The sequence below is a fragment of the Mus caroli genome, unplaced genomic scaffold, assembly GCF_978045245.1.
Source record: "Mus caroli unplaced genomic scaffold, Mus_caroli_1 scaffold_16, whole genome shotgun sequence".
In the NCBI taxonomy this organism is placed as follows: Eukaryota; Metazoa; Chordata; class Mammalia; order Rodentia; family Muridae; genus Mus; species Mus caroli.
Window position 1 is genome coordinate 24,575,403 of NW_028227271.1, and position 19,038 is coordinate 24,594,440.

The window sequence follows — 19,038 nt, forward strand, 5'->3', positions numbered from 1 at the left end:
AACTCGGAGATCTGCCTGCCTCTTTCTGCCTCTCAAGTGCTGGGATTGATGTTTTTCTTTTTTAAATATAGTCTTATCAGGAGCTTGGAGAGGAGGCTCTTCTCCATGGTTGAGAGTACCTCCTCACTTCCTGTAATTCTAGCTCTGGGGGATCTGATGCTCTCTTCTGGCCTGAAAGTTGCCAACACACGTGGTACACATTTATACATGCAGGCAAACACACATGCACATAACCTTATCAGTCTTCTACGGCTTTTGAATTTTGTGCTATGCTCTACACTTGCAGAAGACCTAGATTCGATCCTTGGCCCCCACACAGTGGCTCACAGCCATCTGTCACTCTAGTTCTAGGGGATCTGACACCTTCTTCTGACCTTCCCTGGCACCAGACACTCACATGATGTACATACATGCAGGCAAAACATTCATACACAAGAAATAAAACACAATAGATTAAAAAACATTCTTTGTTTAAATTTCTTTTTCTTTTTTAAAGATTTGTTTATTTTATGTGAGTACACTGTCCTGTCATTGTCTTCAGACACACCAGAAGAGGGCATCAGATCCCATGACAGATGATTGTGAGTCAGCCACGTGGTTGCTTGGGACTGAACTCAGGACTTCTGGAAGAGTAGTCAATGCTCTTAACCCAGGGGGCTGGAGAGATGGCTCAGGGTCAAGAGCACTTACTGCTCTTCCAGAAGTCCTGAGTTCAATTCCCAGCAACCACGTGGTGGCTCACAACCATCTGTCATGGGATTTGATGCCCTCTTCTGGTGTGTCTGAAGACAGCTACAGTGTAATCACATACATAAAATAAATAAATCTTAAAAAGAAAACATTCTTAAATAAAAAATAAACGGCCACATGTTTTCTTCTCAGGCTTTTCTTATGTTCGGTTTGATCCATCTAGAAGTTATTTTGGCGTAAGGTGTGAAGTTGGGTACCAGTTTTATTTCCCTGCAGATGGCTACCCAGTCGCTCCAACACCATTCACTCATTTCCTTCGTCAACTTGAAACTGCCACTTCACAATACTCAGAATTGTTATAGAATTTTTTTTCCCTGATTGGTCGAGAAGTTGCACTTTTTTTTTTCACTCCTTGTTTGTGGCTGTTTTTAAACGTTTAAAAAGTTGCACGGAACCATCGGTATGCTATCCTAACAAGCCTTTCTCTTCACTTCATGAATTTGTCATTACCGAGCTCATTTCAGTTTCTTCCTTTGAGTGTACTGCACACAACCTTCAAATATTATGAGCATTTCTTGCTCCCAGCTGTCACTACAGCAAACGACATATGTTAGATTTCCCTAAATCGTCTTGCTGCGCTCTTGGTAGCTCTCCGGTATACTGTTGATGTCTTCTAGCGAGTTGCTCAAAAGTTACTGTATTTTCGGTGGATTCAGAAGGAGAGCCTGCCATCGCTATTGGGTTTCTTTTCTTTTCTTTTATGGTTTTTCGAGACAGGGTTTCTCTGTGTAGCCCTGGCTGTCCTGGAACTCACTTTGTAGACCAGGCTGGCCTCGAACTCAGAAATTCACCTGCCTCTGCCTCCGGAGTGCTGGGATTAAAGGCGTGGGCCACCACGCCCGGCTTGGGTTCCTTTTCAAGTGGACAATTTCCATTCGAGAAGACGGGCAATGATTCTGTAAAGTAAGCATTTTGAAAAGCTATAGTTTTTTAAAAAACTATCCATGGGAGATAGGTCTGTCCTTCAAAATGTCAACTGTTTTGGAATTTATTCCATTTAAAAGGTTCAAAAAGAATATAGAGGTCGCCTGTATTGGTGAGTCATCTAAGACACTTCAAGCAACCTCTACAGGTGGTCTTTCAAGTTTTTCATGACTCTGAACTGTCAGTTTCCATTTAAGGGGAAAAGGAAACACTTTAGAGAGACAGCCTTGCTGGCATCATGGCTGGCCCGGGGTTTCTATTTAAAACAGAACTAAAACCTCGTGTGTTTCTGTAGACCATTTAGAACCACGTTAGGGAGAAAAAAAAAATTACTCTCCATCCCAGAAGAGACGACCACAAATGCAGTCAGGAGAGAAGGGGGGATGGGAAGGCTGGGTTACCCAGCTAGGTATGAAAACCTTGGAGTGAAAGCGGCCCCAGGCAGGAGGAAAGGGACCCCCATGTCCGACCTCCTCACAGTCCAAGGTCGTCATCTCCTGTCCTCGTCAGCGGCCAAGGCTCTCCCCGTGACTCAGCAACTCCCTTCGCCCAAGGGATGCCTGGACTCTCTTTTCATACCCAAACCTCTCTCCCCAGAGTCCATGTTCCACCACTGCCCTCGCTAACCTCGGAGATCTGAAGACCCCCCCACCCACCTCCCGGATCATCCCAGCAGCCCTCACTAGGGCCCCTGCCCCACCCTCCGCCCTCCGCTGTGCTACTTTTACCAATGACCCGCAGGGAGCCTTTCCTTGCCTGCTCAGGTTCTCTAGGTAACCTCGAGCCCCGCCCTCACAACCCGAGCCCCGCCCACACACACTGGGCCCCGCCTTCAGCCCGAGCCCCGCCTCCAGCCCCAGGCCCCGCCCACCCCGGGGGGCTTGCTCCCGCGGCCCTCTTTTGGCGCCAAGCCCGGAGTATTCGACGACAGGGCGGGCTGCTGGCCTCCGCGTTCTGGGTCGGCGTTAGAATTCTGGACCGGACCGGAAAGCCGGAGCGGGTGTCGCCTTGAAACTCCTCAGGGAGGCTGTGGGTTCGAGTCAGGGTGAGTGGCGGAAAGAGGAAGCGCGGGAAAAATCTGAGGAAAACTCGACGCGCTGAGAAAGCTTTCCTCTCCGCGCCCTTTCTGTGGTAATTTTTTGGTCGCTTATTGGACTTGACTCGGTGTCTGTCACCTTCCGCCCAGGCTCTGAGGCGTGGAGGGATTCTGAGACATGGCCAAACCTCCTGTAAATCAAGTCCGACCCAAGCCTTAAGGCCCCCTTCTTGCATTATGAGGGAACTAGGTCGGGCCTGGAAAATGGAGGCCTGGGAGTGGGGGGCGACGGAGTCTCGCGCCCAGGGCTCACGGGCCCCTGGCCGCCTTCTCATTGCCCCGCTGCTCGCTGCCAGGCCTCTGAGACCGAGGCTGGGCACCCAGCAGAGGCAGGCAGGGCCAGTAGATCTGACAGACTGTCGCCAAAGGAGAGGCGATCAGGCGATCGATCTGCTGCGTTCCTCAGGAAGAAGAGTCTGGAATTTAGGGGAATCATGCGAATAGCTAAGAGACGGGCAAGGCGATGCATGTCTGTAGTTCCAGAACTGGGGAGGTGGAGGCAGGAGAATCAAAGAGTTCCAAGCTATGTAGAAGTTACACACACACACACACACACACACACACACACACACACACAGAAGGTAGAGGCAGGAAATTACTTGCAAACTCGAAGTCAGCCTGTTCTACTTAAGGAGTTTCAGGAAAGCCAAGGCTACAAGCAAAACCTTCACTCAAGACTGAAAAAACAAAAACAAACCCCAGTATTCCAGAAGAGCCTACTAAATACTGTCCTCTTTTTGTACCCAACTATTCATCACCTTACTAGTTTGTTTCCTTTGTGCTGGCACCCAACACTTGACTTTGACATTTATTGAGGAAACTTGAGGTCAGCCAGGGCTACACAGAGAAACCCTTTCTCAAAAAAAAAAAAAAAAGTGTCTGGAGAGATGGCTCAGTGGTTAAGAGCACTGGAGAAGTCCTGAGTTCAATTCCCAGCACCCACATGGTGGCTCACAACCATCTGTAATGGGATCAGATGCCCTCTTCTGGTCTGCCTGAAGACAGCGACAGTGTACTCATATAAAATAAGTAAATCTTTAAAAAACAAAACTAACAGAAACAAAAAGGGGATACAAACAAAATAAACTAGGGACAATATTATTCAGACTACATTTTATTGTAATGTACACCATCATATCTATAGCTTCCCAGGATTTTTTAAAAAACTAAGTTATTGAATATTGTTCTGGCTAGTTTTTTTTTTTTTCAATTTACAGAAGTTATCTATTCACTTTACATCCAGATCTCAGCTTCCCTTCCTCCCTCCCTCTCCTTCCAGTCCCTCCCTCTCACATCCCCTCCCTCTCCCCCCATCTACACCTTCTCTTGGAAAAAGGAGAGGCCTCCCATGGACAGGAACCAGCCCTAGTATATCAAGCAACAAGACCAAGAGTATCTTCCACTGAGACTACACAAAGCATCCCAGTTAGGTGGAAGAGATCCAAAGGTAGGCAGTACAGTCGGAGATAGACCCTGCTCCTGCTTTAGGACTCCCACATGAAGGTCCAGCGACACAACTGCTACATACGTGCAGAGGGCCTAGGTCTGTGCCATTCATGCTCTCTGGCTGGCGGTTCTGTCTCCCTAAGCCCTCATGGGCCCAGGTTAGTTGACTTGAGGTTTTCTTGTGGTGTCCTTGACCCCTCTGGCTCCCTTAATCACTTCTTCCCCTCGTCCACAGGATTCCCCAAGCTCTACTCAGTGTTTGGCTGTGGGTCTCTGCATCAGCTTCTAACAATTGTTGGATGAAGCACCTCTGCTGACATTTATGCTAGGCTCCTGTCTGCAAGCATAGCAGAATATCATCAATAGTCTCAGGGCTGGGTGTCCTGGCTAGTTTTATGTCAACTTGACACCACCAGCTAGAGTCATCTGAAGGGAGAGAACCTCATTGAGAAAATGTACCGACAAGATCCAGCTGTAGGGCATTTGATTAATTAGTGTTTGATGGAAGCAGGCCTGCTGTGGGCAGGACCACCTGGTCAGAGGATCCTGAGTTATATAAGAAAGCAGGCTGAGCAAGCCATGGAGAACAAGCAAGCAAGCAGCGTTCTTCCACAGCCTGTGCTTCAGATCCTAACTTCAGGCTCCTGCCTTGAGTTCCTACCTTGGCTTCCCTCAGTGATAGACTGTGATTAGAGTATGTAAACCAAATAAACTCTCTCCTCCTCCCCAAGTTGCTCTTGGTCAGTGTTTTGCACAGCAAAGAAAGCAAATCAGAGCTGGGTGGTGGGGGCACAAGCCTTTAATCCCAGTGCTTAGGAGGCAGAGACAGGCAGATCTCTGAGTTTGAGGCCAGCCTGGTTTACAGAGCAAGTTCTAGGACAGCCAGGGCTACACAGAGAAATCCTGTTTCGGGAAAAAAAAAAAAAAGCAAATTAAGAAAACTACTTCTTAATTAATATTCCTTATTTTCCCAGAATTGATTATTTTACTGCCACTCTCCTTTCAACATGAAGGAGGATCAAGTTGTGCAGGAAGAATCGGGATTCCAAGACGATGAGGTATTATTAGAATGTTGAAAGTTAGGTTGACATCCAGCCTTTCCACAAAAATCAAGTTCCTTGTTTTTAAGCTACTGTTTTTAGCAACTAAAAGTAGAAATACAGCACACACATAAATGTGTAAAGATTTCTTTGGCAAGGGTGCTAAGTTTAGCTACTTAGCAACTGGCATGAAGGTTTTTTGTTGTTTGTTTTGCAATGGAAGAGATCTAACCCAATACCCCTTGCTGGTAGGCAAATGTTCTTCCACTGGTTACATCTCCAGCTCCATATGAAAGTAGTTTAATAGTGCCTTGCTCCTATCTATGCACAGTGGTCCTGAACAAGGATATCAAGATTTGCATTAAATAAAATAGGTCAAATGAAGGCTGGAGAGATGGCTCAGCAGTTAAGGTCGCTACTCTTCCAGAGGACCAGGGTTTGATTCTAAGGATCTGATGACTCTTTCAGTCTCAGAAGGCACTGCATTCATGTGGGCTAGACATCCATGTAAGCAAAACACCCATATAGAAAAAAACGAAACATTATTTTAAAAGATATGTTCAAGTGTTCTGCTGTTTTGGAGAGTTTATTTTTTTAAGTTATGGAAGACATTGAAAATGTGATGGGCTATTCCCTAGGACTTTCATTGTTGGTGCATGTTCTAAATATGTAGCATGCTTGGAAAAGTGATTGCTCTTCAGGCTTTAGAGAAGTAGAATTGAAGTATTATGGAATGACTAGTAAATCAGTATTAGTCACTCTCAAAAATGTGAAATAAGTTTTAAATAAGAAGATCTCAAATCCATTCTTTCTGTTTCATTTCATTTAGGAATCTCTGTTTCAAGACATTGACCTGTTGCAGAAGCATGGAATTGTGAGTAACATTCAGTGCTATGTTAAATAGTCTGTTCCATTTTCTCAACCTTGTCCTTACCAACCCTGGATAATTCTTTATTATGTGGTAAAATGGGCTGTCTTAAGTTGTTTAGCAATGTGCCTGGTGTTCCAGAACAATTTAATCCTAGTATATGAGAACCAACCCCATGGAGCCAAGAGACTGAATCAAGAAGCAGTCAAACACAAAGTTTTAGAGAATATAAATATGGGGAATTTCCTGGGAGGGAACTCCCCAGATGGCAACAAGCCCATGTAGAACCCCACAAATTGAGTTAGAAGGATATATTGGCTAAGATAAAAGTGACTTCATCAAAGCTGGAGTAGATCTGGTTGATCTGTCAAAGACACACTCCAGGGCCCAGTAATAATAAAACTCCACAGACCACTCTAGTGGTTTGGTCTGTTTATAGTGTGCTTGGAAATTATACAGGAAAAAACCCAACCAGTTTTACTCTGGGTATTCATGGAGTTACAACTCACAGATATCTGTAGTCACATCAAACTGAAGTCATATACCTGGCGTCTACTACATTTATGCCAGTAGTATTCCCTATTTGTGACAACCAAAAATGACTCTAGACACTGTCAAGGACTCCCAATGATTGAGAACAATTGGTTCAGCTGGAGGTGTTTAGAGCTTCTCTAAGGAACCACCTCTTGTCTTCCTAGGTCTTACACTAGATAGATATGCTTTCTTTTGCAGGAAATTCTGTTTGTTGAATGACCTGGGTAAATCATGGTGGCAGAAATGTAGACTATTGAAGTTTGTGGATGTGAACAGCAATCATGGTTTAAAAGTTTGCTGAGGTTGTTTTTTGAAATCTCCATATTAACCTCTTTCCATTGATTTTAGAAAATAGAAGCAGGAGAAAATCCCAGTCTTTTGGTGATGTAGTTATTTGTGTTCTTCAGGAGCAGACAGAAAAATAAACTTTGAAAACTGTAGAGAACATATTGGTAATGAAGTTCTGTAGAAAGAAAGAGCTGAACTGAGGGGGTGAATGTGTGAGAAACTTGTTAGCTTTTCCACCAACAGACTTTTCTTTTTAATTCCTTGCTACATTGCCATGGTCTCACTAACATTCTTGGGAAAATCAGGGCAGAGCCAGAACATTTGGCACCATGCTGGGTATGTTCTACTCTGATATTTCCAGAACATTTGGCTAGGTGGTGGGTGGGTTCCACCTGGTTGCTTGTGTAAAATTAGCATCATGATGGAAAGAGATGGACACGAAGCTCATGACATAGTAGAGAAGCCTTTTAGTTTGGCATTTTATCAATCTGCTACGCCCATTCTTTTATTTCAGAACATGGCTGATATTAAGAAACTGAAGTCTGTAGGAATCTGTACCATTAAAGGGATACAAATGACAACAAGAAGAGCCCTCTGCAATGTCAAAGGCCTCTCAGAAGCCAAAGTGGAAAAGATTAAAGAGGCAGCCAACAAGCTTATTGTAAGCCAAGTTCATTCTTTTCTGATTTAGTTTAGCAGAGTCATCTTTCTCACGAACACTAGAGACTACAGTAGGAACTTATAAGTTCTTGTAGATAGACTACACAGTGTTATGCTCCCATGTTATCTGCTTATTACTTCAACTTCAGAGCCACATTACTTCAGAGTAATTAGTCTCTGGAAAGCTGGTCAAACATTAAGATACCTAGAACATGGACTGGCCCCAAGTTCCACTCCTAGAATCACATGGTAGAAAGAAACATCGTGGTGTGCACCCCTAACACACATACAGTCAAACATATACAGTTAAGGTAGTTAAAATCTAAAGCAGAAGACCTGTTTTGTCTTTCAAAGATACTTGCCATCCTATTAAAGGTGGTTATTTTACCAGACTTTGCCTTTATACTACTCTGGCTTTTTGTTCCTCTGCCATTTGTTTGGTTTTGCCTGCCCCTGCTTAGTTTGGTCTTCTCATATATGCCTATAGCTGCCCTGACATTCAGTAGTAAAGAATTTACTATTCCCTGGTATAGGCCAATTGAGAAGACAGTCCTGGATTGGAAAGAGACTAGCATCAGTTGGATCTGTGTGTGTGGAGGTGAAATAAATATGATCATGAAATCGCATGCCGGGCATGGTGGCACATGCCTTTAATCCCAGCACTTGGGAGGCAGAGGGAGGCGGATTTCTGAGTTCGAGTCTGGCCTGGTCTACAAAGTGAGTTCCAGGACAGCCAGGGCTATACAGAGAAACCCTGTCTTGAAACCTCCCCCGCAAAAAAATTATGATCATGAACATATCCATTGAGGCTACTGGGTTCATAAACTATACCTTCCAGTGGCTCCAAAGATTGCAAGCAATCAGGATGTCAGGGAAAAGCATATAGCCTTTGACCTAAACTCTTCTGTAGATTTTTGGGGATCATGAGGTCCCTGTTTTTAGTCTGAAAATAGGAATGAACAAAAAGTAGTTGTTGCGGCCCGCCCGCGGTCCACAACACGAACGGTTCAACTGAGAATGGCAGTTCCCTGCAAAGAGAGGAATCTAGACGGGGCGGAAGAAACAATGGAGTCAAGACAAAACTCTGATCAAGACTCAATTTAATATTTCCAGACACTCAGTTTATAAAGGAAGGGGGAGGGAACCCAATTTCCCACCAAGTAACTCAGGGTCCAGTAGCAGGACGAACACGTGTGTGCCTTCAGGCAGCAAGGTCAGGTTCCAGCAGTGGGCGTGGCAGGACGAATGAGCCGGTAGCTCCACCCTAGAGCAGGCAGGTTCCAGGCTGGGGGAAGGGAGGCCACAAGTAGTTACCAAGTATCCCTCTCTTCAGAAGACCCAAGGCTTCCTATTTATTTCTCCATGTGCATGCATGGGTCTCATGACCAGAAGTGGCAGTTAAAACAGGAAGGTAACACAAGTGGCACTGTGGTCTTGAACTTGGAGAGGACCTCCTAGGTGACCACTAGTGCTCTTGGCCCAATTGCTTTGTTCTAGACCCACTAAGGCATTGTATCCAGAGTCACTTCCTCAACGGTCAGAATTTCTAAGTAAGTGCTATAGTACTACCCAGGTTTGGGGAAACTATTGCTTTCTAGCTTCTACACTTTTGTTTGTTTTTGTTTTCAAGACAGGATTTCACTATGTAACCCTAGCTGTCCTAGAACTCACTCTGCAGACCAGGCTAGCCTCGGATATCTGCCTGCCTCTGCCTCCCAAGTGCTGGGGATCAAAGGCACACACCACCATGGTCTAGCTAAACATTTTTAAATGTGTGTGTGTGTGTCTGTGTGTGTATGTTAGAGGAGAGAGACTTGTACCTATGACATATAGGTTCTGAGAACTTTATACAGTTGATTCTCCTCTCTCTCTTTTAAAGACATATATATATATATATATATATATATATATATATATATATACACATATATAGTAGCTGTCTTCAGACACACCAGAAGAGGGCATCAGATCCCATTACAGATGGTTGTGAGCCACCATGTGGTTACTGGGATTTGAACTCAGGACCTCTGGAAGAGCAGTCAGTGCTCTTAACCGCTGAGCCATCTCTCCAACCCTGGTTCTCTCTTTTAATTGGGTTTTGGGTTTGAACTCAAGTCAAGGTCAAAGCAAGCACTTTTACCCAGAGTCATTTTACCATTGCCCATCGTCTTCTTGTCTTTAGAATCTAAATCTAAATTTTACATGTGTGTGCTGGTCTGGCATGTATGCATACTTGTACAAACCATAGATATCGTTCCTCAGGCAACATTTACTTGTTTGGTTTTGTTTTTGTTTTTTGAGGGAGGGGGTGTGGGGGGGAGGTTTCTCTCATTGGCCTAGAACTCATGAAGTTGGCTAGGCTGGCTAGCCAGTATGCTCTAAGAATCTACCTTGTCTGTCTCCTACTTCCTGCTTTGTTTCTTTTTTGTTTGTTTGTGTGCTTGTTTTTCAAAACAGGGTTTCTCTGAGTAGCTCTGGCTGTCCTGGAACTCACCCTGTAGACCAGCCTGGCCTCAAACTTACAGAGATTCTCCTGCCCCCTCCCCCGACAGCCCCCTCTACCCCCAGTGCTGGGATTAAAAGTGTGCACTACCTCCTGGCTAACTTACTTCTTTCTTTACATGAGTTCTGGAGACTAAACTTAAGTGTTTGTGCTTGCAAAGCAAACATTTATTGACTGAACTATCTCCCCAGCCCCTAAATTTCATGAGTGTGTGTGTTATATGTACATGTGCTTATGCTTGTGTATTCAGAGGCATCCAATGTCTTCCTCTATTCCTCTCCACCTTGTTTTTGAGACAAGATGTCTTATAGAATCTGAGGCCTAGTTTTGGTAGGCTGGCTGGCTAGTTGAGCTCCCGGGAACCACCTCTCTCCATTCCCCAGGGCTGAGATTACAAACACAAACAGCCATACCTAACTTTTTACTTAGCTGCTGGGAATTTCAACTCAGGCTTTCTTGCCTGAATAGCAAGTGTTCTTCCTCAGTAAGCCATCTTCCAAGCCATAAATTTCATTATTCAAGGAAAAACAAAAGAACAGCTTTTATACATCCATAGTTTTATCCTTTCTTTGCTAAAGCTGGGCCTGGGCTTAGTCTTCCCTACCCCAAGTTCTTCAAAGTATAAGAACTACTGTTAAGAGCATGGGCCAGTCCTGGGCGTGGTGGCGCACACCTTTAATCCCAGCACTTAGGAGGCAGAAGCAGGCGGATTTCTGAGTTCGAGGCCAGCCTGGTCTACAGAGTGAGTTCCAGGACAGCCAGGGCTATACAGAGAAACCCTATCTCGAAAACAACAAAAACAAAAAACAAAACAAACAAAAAGCATGGGCCAACAAAGAAAAAGAATTAACTGCATTTGTGTCTGTTTTCACTGTTCATCACTACATCAGCTGTAGCTTGTTAATTCAGCAAATAAGGATGCATCTGCTATGAAAAGACATGAATAGTGAAAACTACAATTTCTGGGATCCTTGAAATGTCTAGAGCTCAGGGGAAAAGGATGCTATTGAATGAGATCAATTGAATCATTCAGTAAAATGCTGTCTTGTTTTGTGCTATGAACCTTTTCCATTTATTCTTCAAGACAATACTCTACAGACACAATATTAGTATCTATATTAGATCCATGCTGAATTGTGTGAAGTACCCTTTATCATGTGATGTAATGAGAATGTGAGATGACTCTAAGGGCTTTTTTAAAAAAAAATTTTTTTTAAGATTTTTATTTTATGTGTTTGAGTGTTTTGTGTGAGTGTATGTGTGTATACTGTGTGTGTGTGTGTGTGTGTGTGTGTGCGCGCGCGCGCAGTGTCTGTGCAGAACAGAAGATGGCTTTTGATGTTACAGATGGTTGTGAGCTACCATGTGGATGCTAGGAACTGAACCCAGGTCCTCTGGAAAAGGAACAAGAGCTCTTAATTACTGAGTCATTTCTCCAGCCCCAAGCCTAGGTTTCTGCCCATGTTCTGATACACTTTTCAAAGAAGAGCATGCACAAATGATGACCTTGATACATGTATTGCTGGGAGGCGCTTAGCATTCCAATCATCTTAGACTGTTTTTTAATCTCTCCATTGTCTTTCTTTAGGAACCAGGATTCCTAACTGCATTTCAGTACAGTGAAAAGAGGAAGATGGTATTCCATATCACTACTGGGAGCCAGGAATTTGAGTGTGTATCTGTTTTCATCACCACTAAGTACAACCTTTGGAGTCCATGTTTCTTTTCCTGAATCTCATCATGATTTCTATTGTAGGTAGAAGTAGCTTCCTCCTTTGAAGGAGTTTGCAGTGTTTGTTCCAAAATGAACGTGAGGCAAATTCCAGGCTGCTTTAGGGAACAGATTACATTTCTTTCTTTCTTTCTTTCTTTCTTTCTTTCTTTCTTTCTTTCTTTCTTTCTTTCTTTCTTTCTTTCTTTCTCTCTCTCTCTCTCTCTCTCTCTCTCTCTCTCTCTCTCTCTCCTTCCTTCCTTCCTTCTTTCTTTCTTTCTTTCTTTCTTTCTTTCTTTCTTTCTTTCTTTTAGTTTTTCTAGACGGGGTTTCTCTGTGTAGCCCTGGCTGTCCTGGAACTCACTCTGTAGACCAGGCTGGCCTCGAACTCAGAAATCCGCCTGCCTCTGCCTCCCAAGTGCTGGGATTAAAGGCGCTCGCCCACCATTGCCCAGCCAGATTACATTTCTTACAAGGAACTCACACTCATGAGTCATTTCTGATTTAGCATTTATTTGTCTATGACCTGAAAAACTGTTTACATTTCCTTTCCCTCCATCTTCATTAATGACGAAAATTTCATTCCACAATTTGGGTTTATTTAAGAATCAGTTGTTAAATTGAATATTTTAGAAGAAACCATTTTCTTAGGTCTTACAGGTCTTTTGCCTCAGCAGTCCCTTTTCATTTATTCTTAAGATTTCTGACATGTATTGTCATTTCCCCCAAATTGGCGTAATATGTTTTCCCCCAAATATTTCATCTTTTTTTAAAACTAGGTTTTATTAGATTCTCCTGGCTGTTAAATATAGCAGCTCAAGTGATCTTTCTGCTTCCAAGCAGCTGGGGCAACTGAGTTTAGTTGTTTTTGTTTTTGTTTTTTTTTTAATAATAGTTAATTTATAGATTTTTCTCCCAGGCATAGCTCTTCTCTGCCCCCCCCCCCCCAGCCTATACTTTTAATATATTTATGAAAGAAACTAGGTGGTTTACTTTTTAATAGCAGAACAGGCAGGGCTTGTTAATATAGTATAATTAGGGTATAGTGGTGGTTACCAAAGGTGATGCCTAGGTTTTAGGTGTGAAGATCAGGAAACTGCAGATCACAAATAAAAGACTTGCAAGACGGACAGATTTAGGACCAAAGGCTGAAGTCTGCAAAGTCTAAGCTACTTATTAGACCCAAATGAATGGTAAGTGCACACTCATTTTTATTATTATTATTATTATTGGTTTTTCGAGACAGGGTTTCTCTGTATAGCTCTGCCTGTCCTGGAACTCACTCTGTAGACCAGGCTGGCCTTGAACTCAGAAATTCACCTGCCTCTGCCTCCCAAGTGCTGGGATTAAAGGCGTGCACCACCACTGCCCAGCTGCACACTCATTTTTAACACCATCACATCACCACTGTACCTAAAACTATTAATTCCTTGTTGTCAGTTATCTTCCCAGAGAGCTCAATTTCCCAACTATCTTATGAATGACTAGTACAGGGGAGGCAGAGTCAGGAGGATCTCAGAATTCAGAGTTAACCTGATCTACATAGTGAGTTCCAGGACAGGCAGAGTTACACAGAAAGACCCTACCTCAAAAAGACAGACAGAAAGGAGTTGGGAGGAGTTAAAAGATGAAGTAAACTCTTTCCTCCCCAAATTGCTTTTGGTCATGGTGTTTTATGATAGCAGTAGAAACCCTAACTGAGAAAGATATTACATAGAATGTTAGCAGGTAGAAGAACAACTTCCAGGTTTTGACAGCATATATTTAATTGGTAAGACAATGTTTTAGTGCATTTAATGTTCTCTATGAGGAGAACTAAAGAAGTTATGATCTCATTCATCCATTCATTAAATGCAGTAAGTATGTGTTGCTGTACTGAGACCTAGTAGGAATACTTAAAAAGCCTTTGTAGTTTCTTTTAGCATGTCTTTGGGGATGCAATCACAAATCAGACAAAGCCTTAAGAGAATAGATTTATATTTGTCTAAGTAAGACAGCAATTTAAATTCAAATTGAAGCATTTTGGAGGTTATCCACAAACTTAATGAGGACTCTGCTGATTTCAATTAAGAAAAGGGGTTAGAGAGATGGCTCAGTGGTAAAGAGCTGCTCTTGCAGAGGGCTAGGTTTGGTACCCAGCACTGACATGGTGGCTTATAACTCACACTTTTAATCCCAGCACTCAGGAGACAGAGGCAGGTGGATTTCTATGAGTTCAAGTATAGCCTGATCTATATAATGAGTTCCAGACAAGCCTGGACTATATAGAGAGACCATGTCTCAAAGAATATTGAATATTTAATTAACTTTTAGAAATATTATCTATGTACAATTTGAGAAATTTGATTAGTAACAAGACAATTACATTGTGTGTATTTCAGTCTTTCTTAGCATGTACAAAAGCCTGATTTTATCCCAAGAACCACAAAACAAAACAAATCTTTTAATACCAATTCAAAAAAATAATGGACATAATACCTTACTGACTTACTTGCTCTTGGTACTCAGAAGTAAGAACAGGGCTTATAAATTGCTTTGTTCATCTGCCTGCCCTTCCACAGTAGAACCTGTGATGTAAATAGTGTCATTTCTTTCAACTATGAATTCCTCTTCTTCTTGTATAGATAGACAAATAATATGTTACTAATTATACAAATCTCATCTCCTTTGTTTGTTTTTTGAGACATAGTCCTGGCTGTCCTAGAACTCACTATGTAGACCTTGAACTAACAAAGTCCCCCTGCCTCTGCCTCTTTAGTACTGATATTAGACATGTGTGGCCATTATACCCAGGCCTCTTTCTTTCTTTCTTTCTTTCTTTCTTTCTTTCTTTCTTTCTTTCTTTCTTTCTTTCTTTCTTTCTTTCTTTTCTTTCTTTCTTTCTTTTTAAATTCTTTTTTTTTAATTAGGTATTTTCCTCATTTACATTTCCAGTGCTATCCCAAAAGTCCCCCATTACCTCCCCCCACTTTTTGGCCCTGGTGTTCCCCTGTACTGGAGCATATAAAGTTTGCAAGTCCAATGGGCCTCTTTTTCCAGTGATGGCCGACTAGGCCATCTTTTGATACATATGCAGCTAGAGTCAAGAGCTCCGGGGTACTGGTTAGTTCATAATGTTGTTCCACCTATACATCTTTCTTGATATGTGTATTTATACTCTGTCACCAATACTTTACATCTGTTTTCAGTAAATTACTAGGAGGTGGCATTGAAAGTATGGCAATTACAGAAGCTTTTGGAGGTAGGTAGAACCTTAATAGTTTTCTGTGGAATGATATATGTATGTCTATGAAAAATAATAAATAAGTTCCTATTTGTGAACTTTTGATAAAGTGTCAATTATTATAATGCAGGATCATTCCAAGCTAAAATAAAAATACATATAAACATTAGCATATTTCTTATTGACATTTTTCTTCCTCTTATCTCTGGTTACTATATAAAGAAATTGAATTTTTTCTTATTCCCTCAAAAGGTAATCAAATAGTAAGGTTGTTCTTTTTTTTTTTTTAGGCAATACATATTACATGAATATAGAAAATAGATTTTTCTCAGTTTATAGCATATATGATTTGATGTGTACACGAGTGCATGCTCTGTGTGTGTGTGTGTGTGTGTGTGTGTGTGTGTGTGTGTGTGTGTGAACACATACAGGGTCTTATGGTGTGGCCCTGACTAGCCTGTAACTCTGCCTCCCAAGTGCAAATATTAAAGGCCTGCATCACCACACCTAGCTTATATACTGTATTTTTACAAATAATCCATGCACTGCTGTTTTACATGATGAATCTTGACAATCCAATATTTATAGTCTTAGAAAACCAATTGTTGGAAGCTGGAGAGATGGCTCAGTGGTTAAGAGCACTGACTGCTCTTCCAGAGGTCCTGAGTTCAATTCCCAGCAACCACATGGTGGCTCACAACCATCTGTAATGGCATCCGATGCCCTCTTCTGGTGCGTCTGAAGACAGCTTCAGTGTACTCACATACATTAGATAAATATTAAAAAGAAAACCAAATGTTTTTTGTTACTATCTCTGTTGACTTGAAGTAAATTTGGTTTCTATTATTTCTACTGACTCAATATTAGCAATTTCTTTTATTATATATTGCTTATAAGCTTATTTAAAGAAGATTATTTATTTATTTATTTATTTATTTATTTATTTATTTATTATATACATAGTATCCTGCCTACACATCAGAAGAGGGCACCAGATCTCATTATAGATCGTTGTTAGCTACCATAAGGCTGCTGGGAATTGAACTCGGGACCTCTGGAAGAGCAGTCAGTGATCTCAACCTCTGAGCCATCTATTTCTCCAGGCCGCTTACGAGCTTTTTAAAAATTTAAACTCAGTGGACCCAAGTGATTAGTAGGGAAGTTTTCCTATGGAGAACATTTGCTTCTGATGGCTACTAGGGATGCCACTATTCAGGATCACATCAGCTTTTCCTTGAGGGTCTCAGCACAGTGAGGGAGCCTAGCTGTCCTTCCTGTGGTCAGGTGTGAATCCTAAACAGTTTTGTTGGGGAGGATGAATTTTTTTTGTCTCTCACTTTTGGTATTCATACATGTAGTATCCTTTTGTGACAGGAGGTCCTCAGTGAGATCTCTTGTGGAGTACTGGAGATTGAATCTGGTACCTTGGGCTTTTAGACAAGTGTTCTACCACTAAGCAACATTCCTAACCCTATGCAGTGCTATTTTTGCTTGTTTGTTTAGTGAAAGTATCTAAATAATAAAACTTCTAAACGTTCCTTTTTCTAAATTTCACAGAATTTCGTACTGGAAAAACTCAGCTGTCTCATACCCTCTGTGGTAAGAACACATACTAAAATCAGCAATACAGCAGTGGTAGAGCATTCACTGACTAGAGCTGCACTTTACATGGTTGTATGCTAAAGTCTTAGCCATTTTTCAAGGAAACAAAATCTCAAGAGGTTGAGCACACAGACAATTGTTACAGATGGTTTTGGAATGTGTGTTGAGGTCGTCTTGTCAGTCCTGTACTAGGACAGCTGAGTGGAAGTACAGAGAAGGTAAGTGGTTTATGACTGGATTGGCAGGGGCACCCAGTGGGTCAACTTCATCCTGTCTAGATTTTCTGTCTTTTTAAAAAACACAGCAAAAACATTAAATTTATTGAATGCTAGAATACTGTCTGGGGTGAATTCTGTCCAAAGAGAAGAGTAAAATTAAATTTGGGGCCTATCAAGATGGCTCAGTGGGTCAAGGCACTTGCCTCCAAGCCTGAGAAACGTAGCTTGATCCCTAGAACCCCCATGGTGGAAAGAGAGAGAGTCATCTCCTGCAAGTTGTCCTCTGACCTCACAGATGTGCCTTTGCATCATGAGCCCCTAAAATAAACACAAGGGAATATAATTTGGGGGTTTTGGTTGGTTGGTCTCTTTGAGATGTCTTACTATCTAGGTAGCCCTGGCTAAACTGAAACTTGTGGTAGACTAGGCTGACCTCAAACTCACAGAGACATCTGCCTGCTCCATCTCCCAGGTGCTGGGATTAAAGGCATGCGCCACCACATCTGGCAAAAATAAATTTTTAAAAGAAGTAAATATATAATTTTCTTCTAAAATAAACAAATTCCTTATTAATAAAGATTTTATTTGTATTTCTTTCACTTAAGTAAAAGGAATGAAGGAAAGTGATTAAAAGGTTCTGATGTTTACTCTAACACATGTGAATATGGATATATACAAGCTAACACAACACACAAACATACAAGAAAAAAGTTAAAAGTAGACTGTATTCTAGAATCAAATGGCCTCAGCTCTACCACTGATAGCTGATAACTGGGCAAGTTGTTTTACCCCTTAATTGTCTTCACTGTAAAACTGAAATAATGACAGTGCCAAATCTTGGGGGAATTTTGAAAAGTGAAATAATGTGTGTGTGCGTGTGTGTGTGTGTGTGTGTGTGTGTGTGTGTAGTATGAAGTAACTATGTAAACTACAGCAGGATAATACCTATGAGTTGGGGATATAGCTCAGTTGATAAAGATGTCTAGCATACATGAACTGGGTTCTATCCCCAGCCCCATATAAACCATCTTAAGCCTATATAATATTTATATAGAGGTAGATCAGAGTTCAAGGTCATCCTTAGCTACATATTAAGTAGGTTAGATGCCAGTCTGGAATACATGAGAACCTGCCTTAAAAAACAAAACAAAACAAAAACAGAAAACAGAAAACAAGAAAACCAAATGCTTGGGCTGGGGAAATGGCTCAGTTGAGAAAGTGTGTGCTACATAAGTGTGAAGACTTGAGTTTGCATCTGTAGCACTTTTTACAATGCTGGGGCACTGCAACACATACATATAATCCCAATGCTGGGGAGACTGAGGCAGGATAACTCCTGGGCTTTGCTGGCCAGCAGGCTACAAAATCAGCAAGTTCCAGGTTCAGTAAGAGATGGTATCTCCCTAGGCCTGGTGGTGCACGCCTTTAATCTCAGCACCTGGGAGGCAGAGCAGGCAGATCACTGTGAGTTTGAGGTCAGCCTGGTCTACACAGCAAGTTTTAGTTTAGCCAGAGCTACCTAGATAGTAAGACATCTCAAAAAAACCAACCAACTAAAACCTCCCAATTATTTTTACTTATGTATGTATTTATTTTAGGGGCATATGATGCAAAGGCATATGGACATATATGTACACACACATAGGAATAGGTAGAAATACCTACAGTACATACATACATATATACATACATGTACAAAGTAAATGCATTTAAATATTGACAACAATTGAAAGGTAACTAAGTTATTTAGCATAAATTATATATTTATGTTATGAAAGTTAAATTAGTAACATTTAAATTCTAATTCTGCTTATTTGGGAGAATTGACTTTAACAAATATTTCCCATTGTGAGAGATGTTGAAACTCTCAGTTGAATTATTATTATCCTGAGTCGTAGTTAGTTTTATTGCTGTGAAGAAACACCATGATCATGGCAACTCTGTTTGTTTGTTATTTGTTTGTTTCGAGACAGGGTTTCTCTGTGTGGCCCTGGCTGTCCTGGAACTCACTTTGTAGACCAGGCTGGCCTCGAACTCAGAAATCTGCCTGCCTCTGCCTCCCAAGTGCTGGGATTAAAGGCGTGCGCCACCACGCCCGACCGATCATGGCAGCTCTTATAAAAGAAAATACTTAATTGAGGCTGGCTTACCATTTTCAGAGGTTTAGTCCATTAT

General features: G+C 41.8%; 1 protein-coding gene across 1 annotated transcript in view; it reads left to right on the top strand.

Annotated features, from left to right (window-relative positions):
- The first annotated feature begins 2,619 nt into the window (after window positions 1-2,619).
- Dmc1 (DNA meiotic recombinase 1) overlaps window positions 2,620-19,038 on the top strand; it is a 45,147-nt gene continuing 28,728 nt past the window's right edge. Inside the window, exons 1-7 of the mRNA XM_021183540.2 lie at window positions 2,620-2,719; window positions 5,191-5,274; window positions 6,086-6,130; window positions 7,461-7,607; window positions 11,698-11,780; window positions 15,009-15,061; window positions 16,601-16,642. Of these exons, the coding sequence (XP_021039199.1) occupies window positions 5,224-5,274; window positions 6,086-6,130; window positions 7,461-7,607; window positions 11,698-11,780; window positions 15,009-15,061; window positions 16,601-16,642 (421 nt within the window). The 5' untranslated portion in view covers window positions 2,620-2,719; window positions 5,191-5,223. The remainder of the gene's footprint in view (window positions 2,720-5,190; window positions 5,275-6,085; window positions 6,131-7,460; window positions 7,608-11,697; window positions 11,781-15,008; window positions 15,062-16,600; window positions 16,643-19,038) is intronic.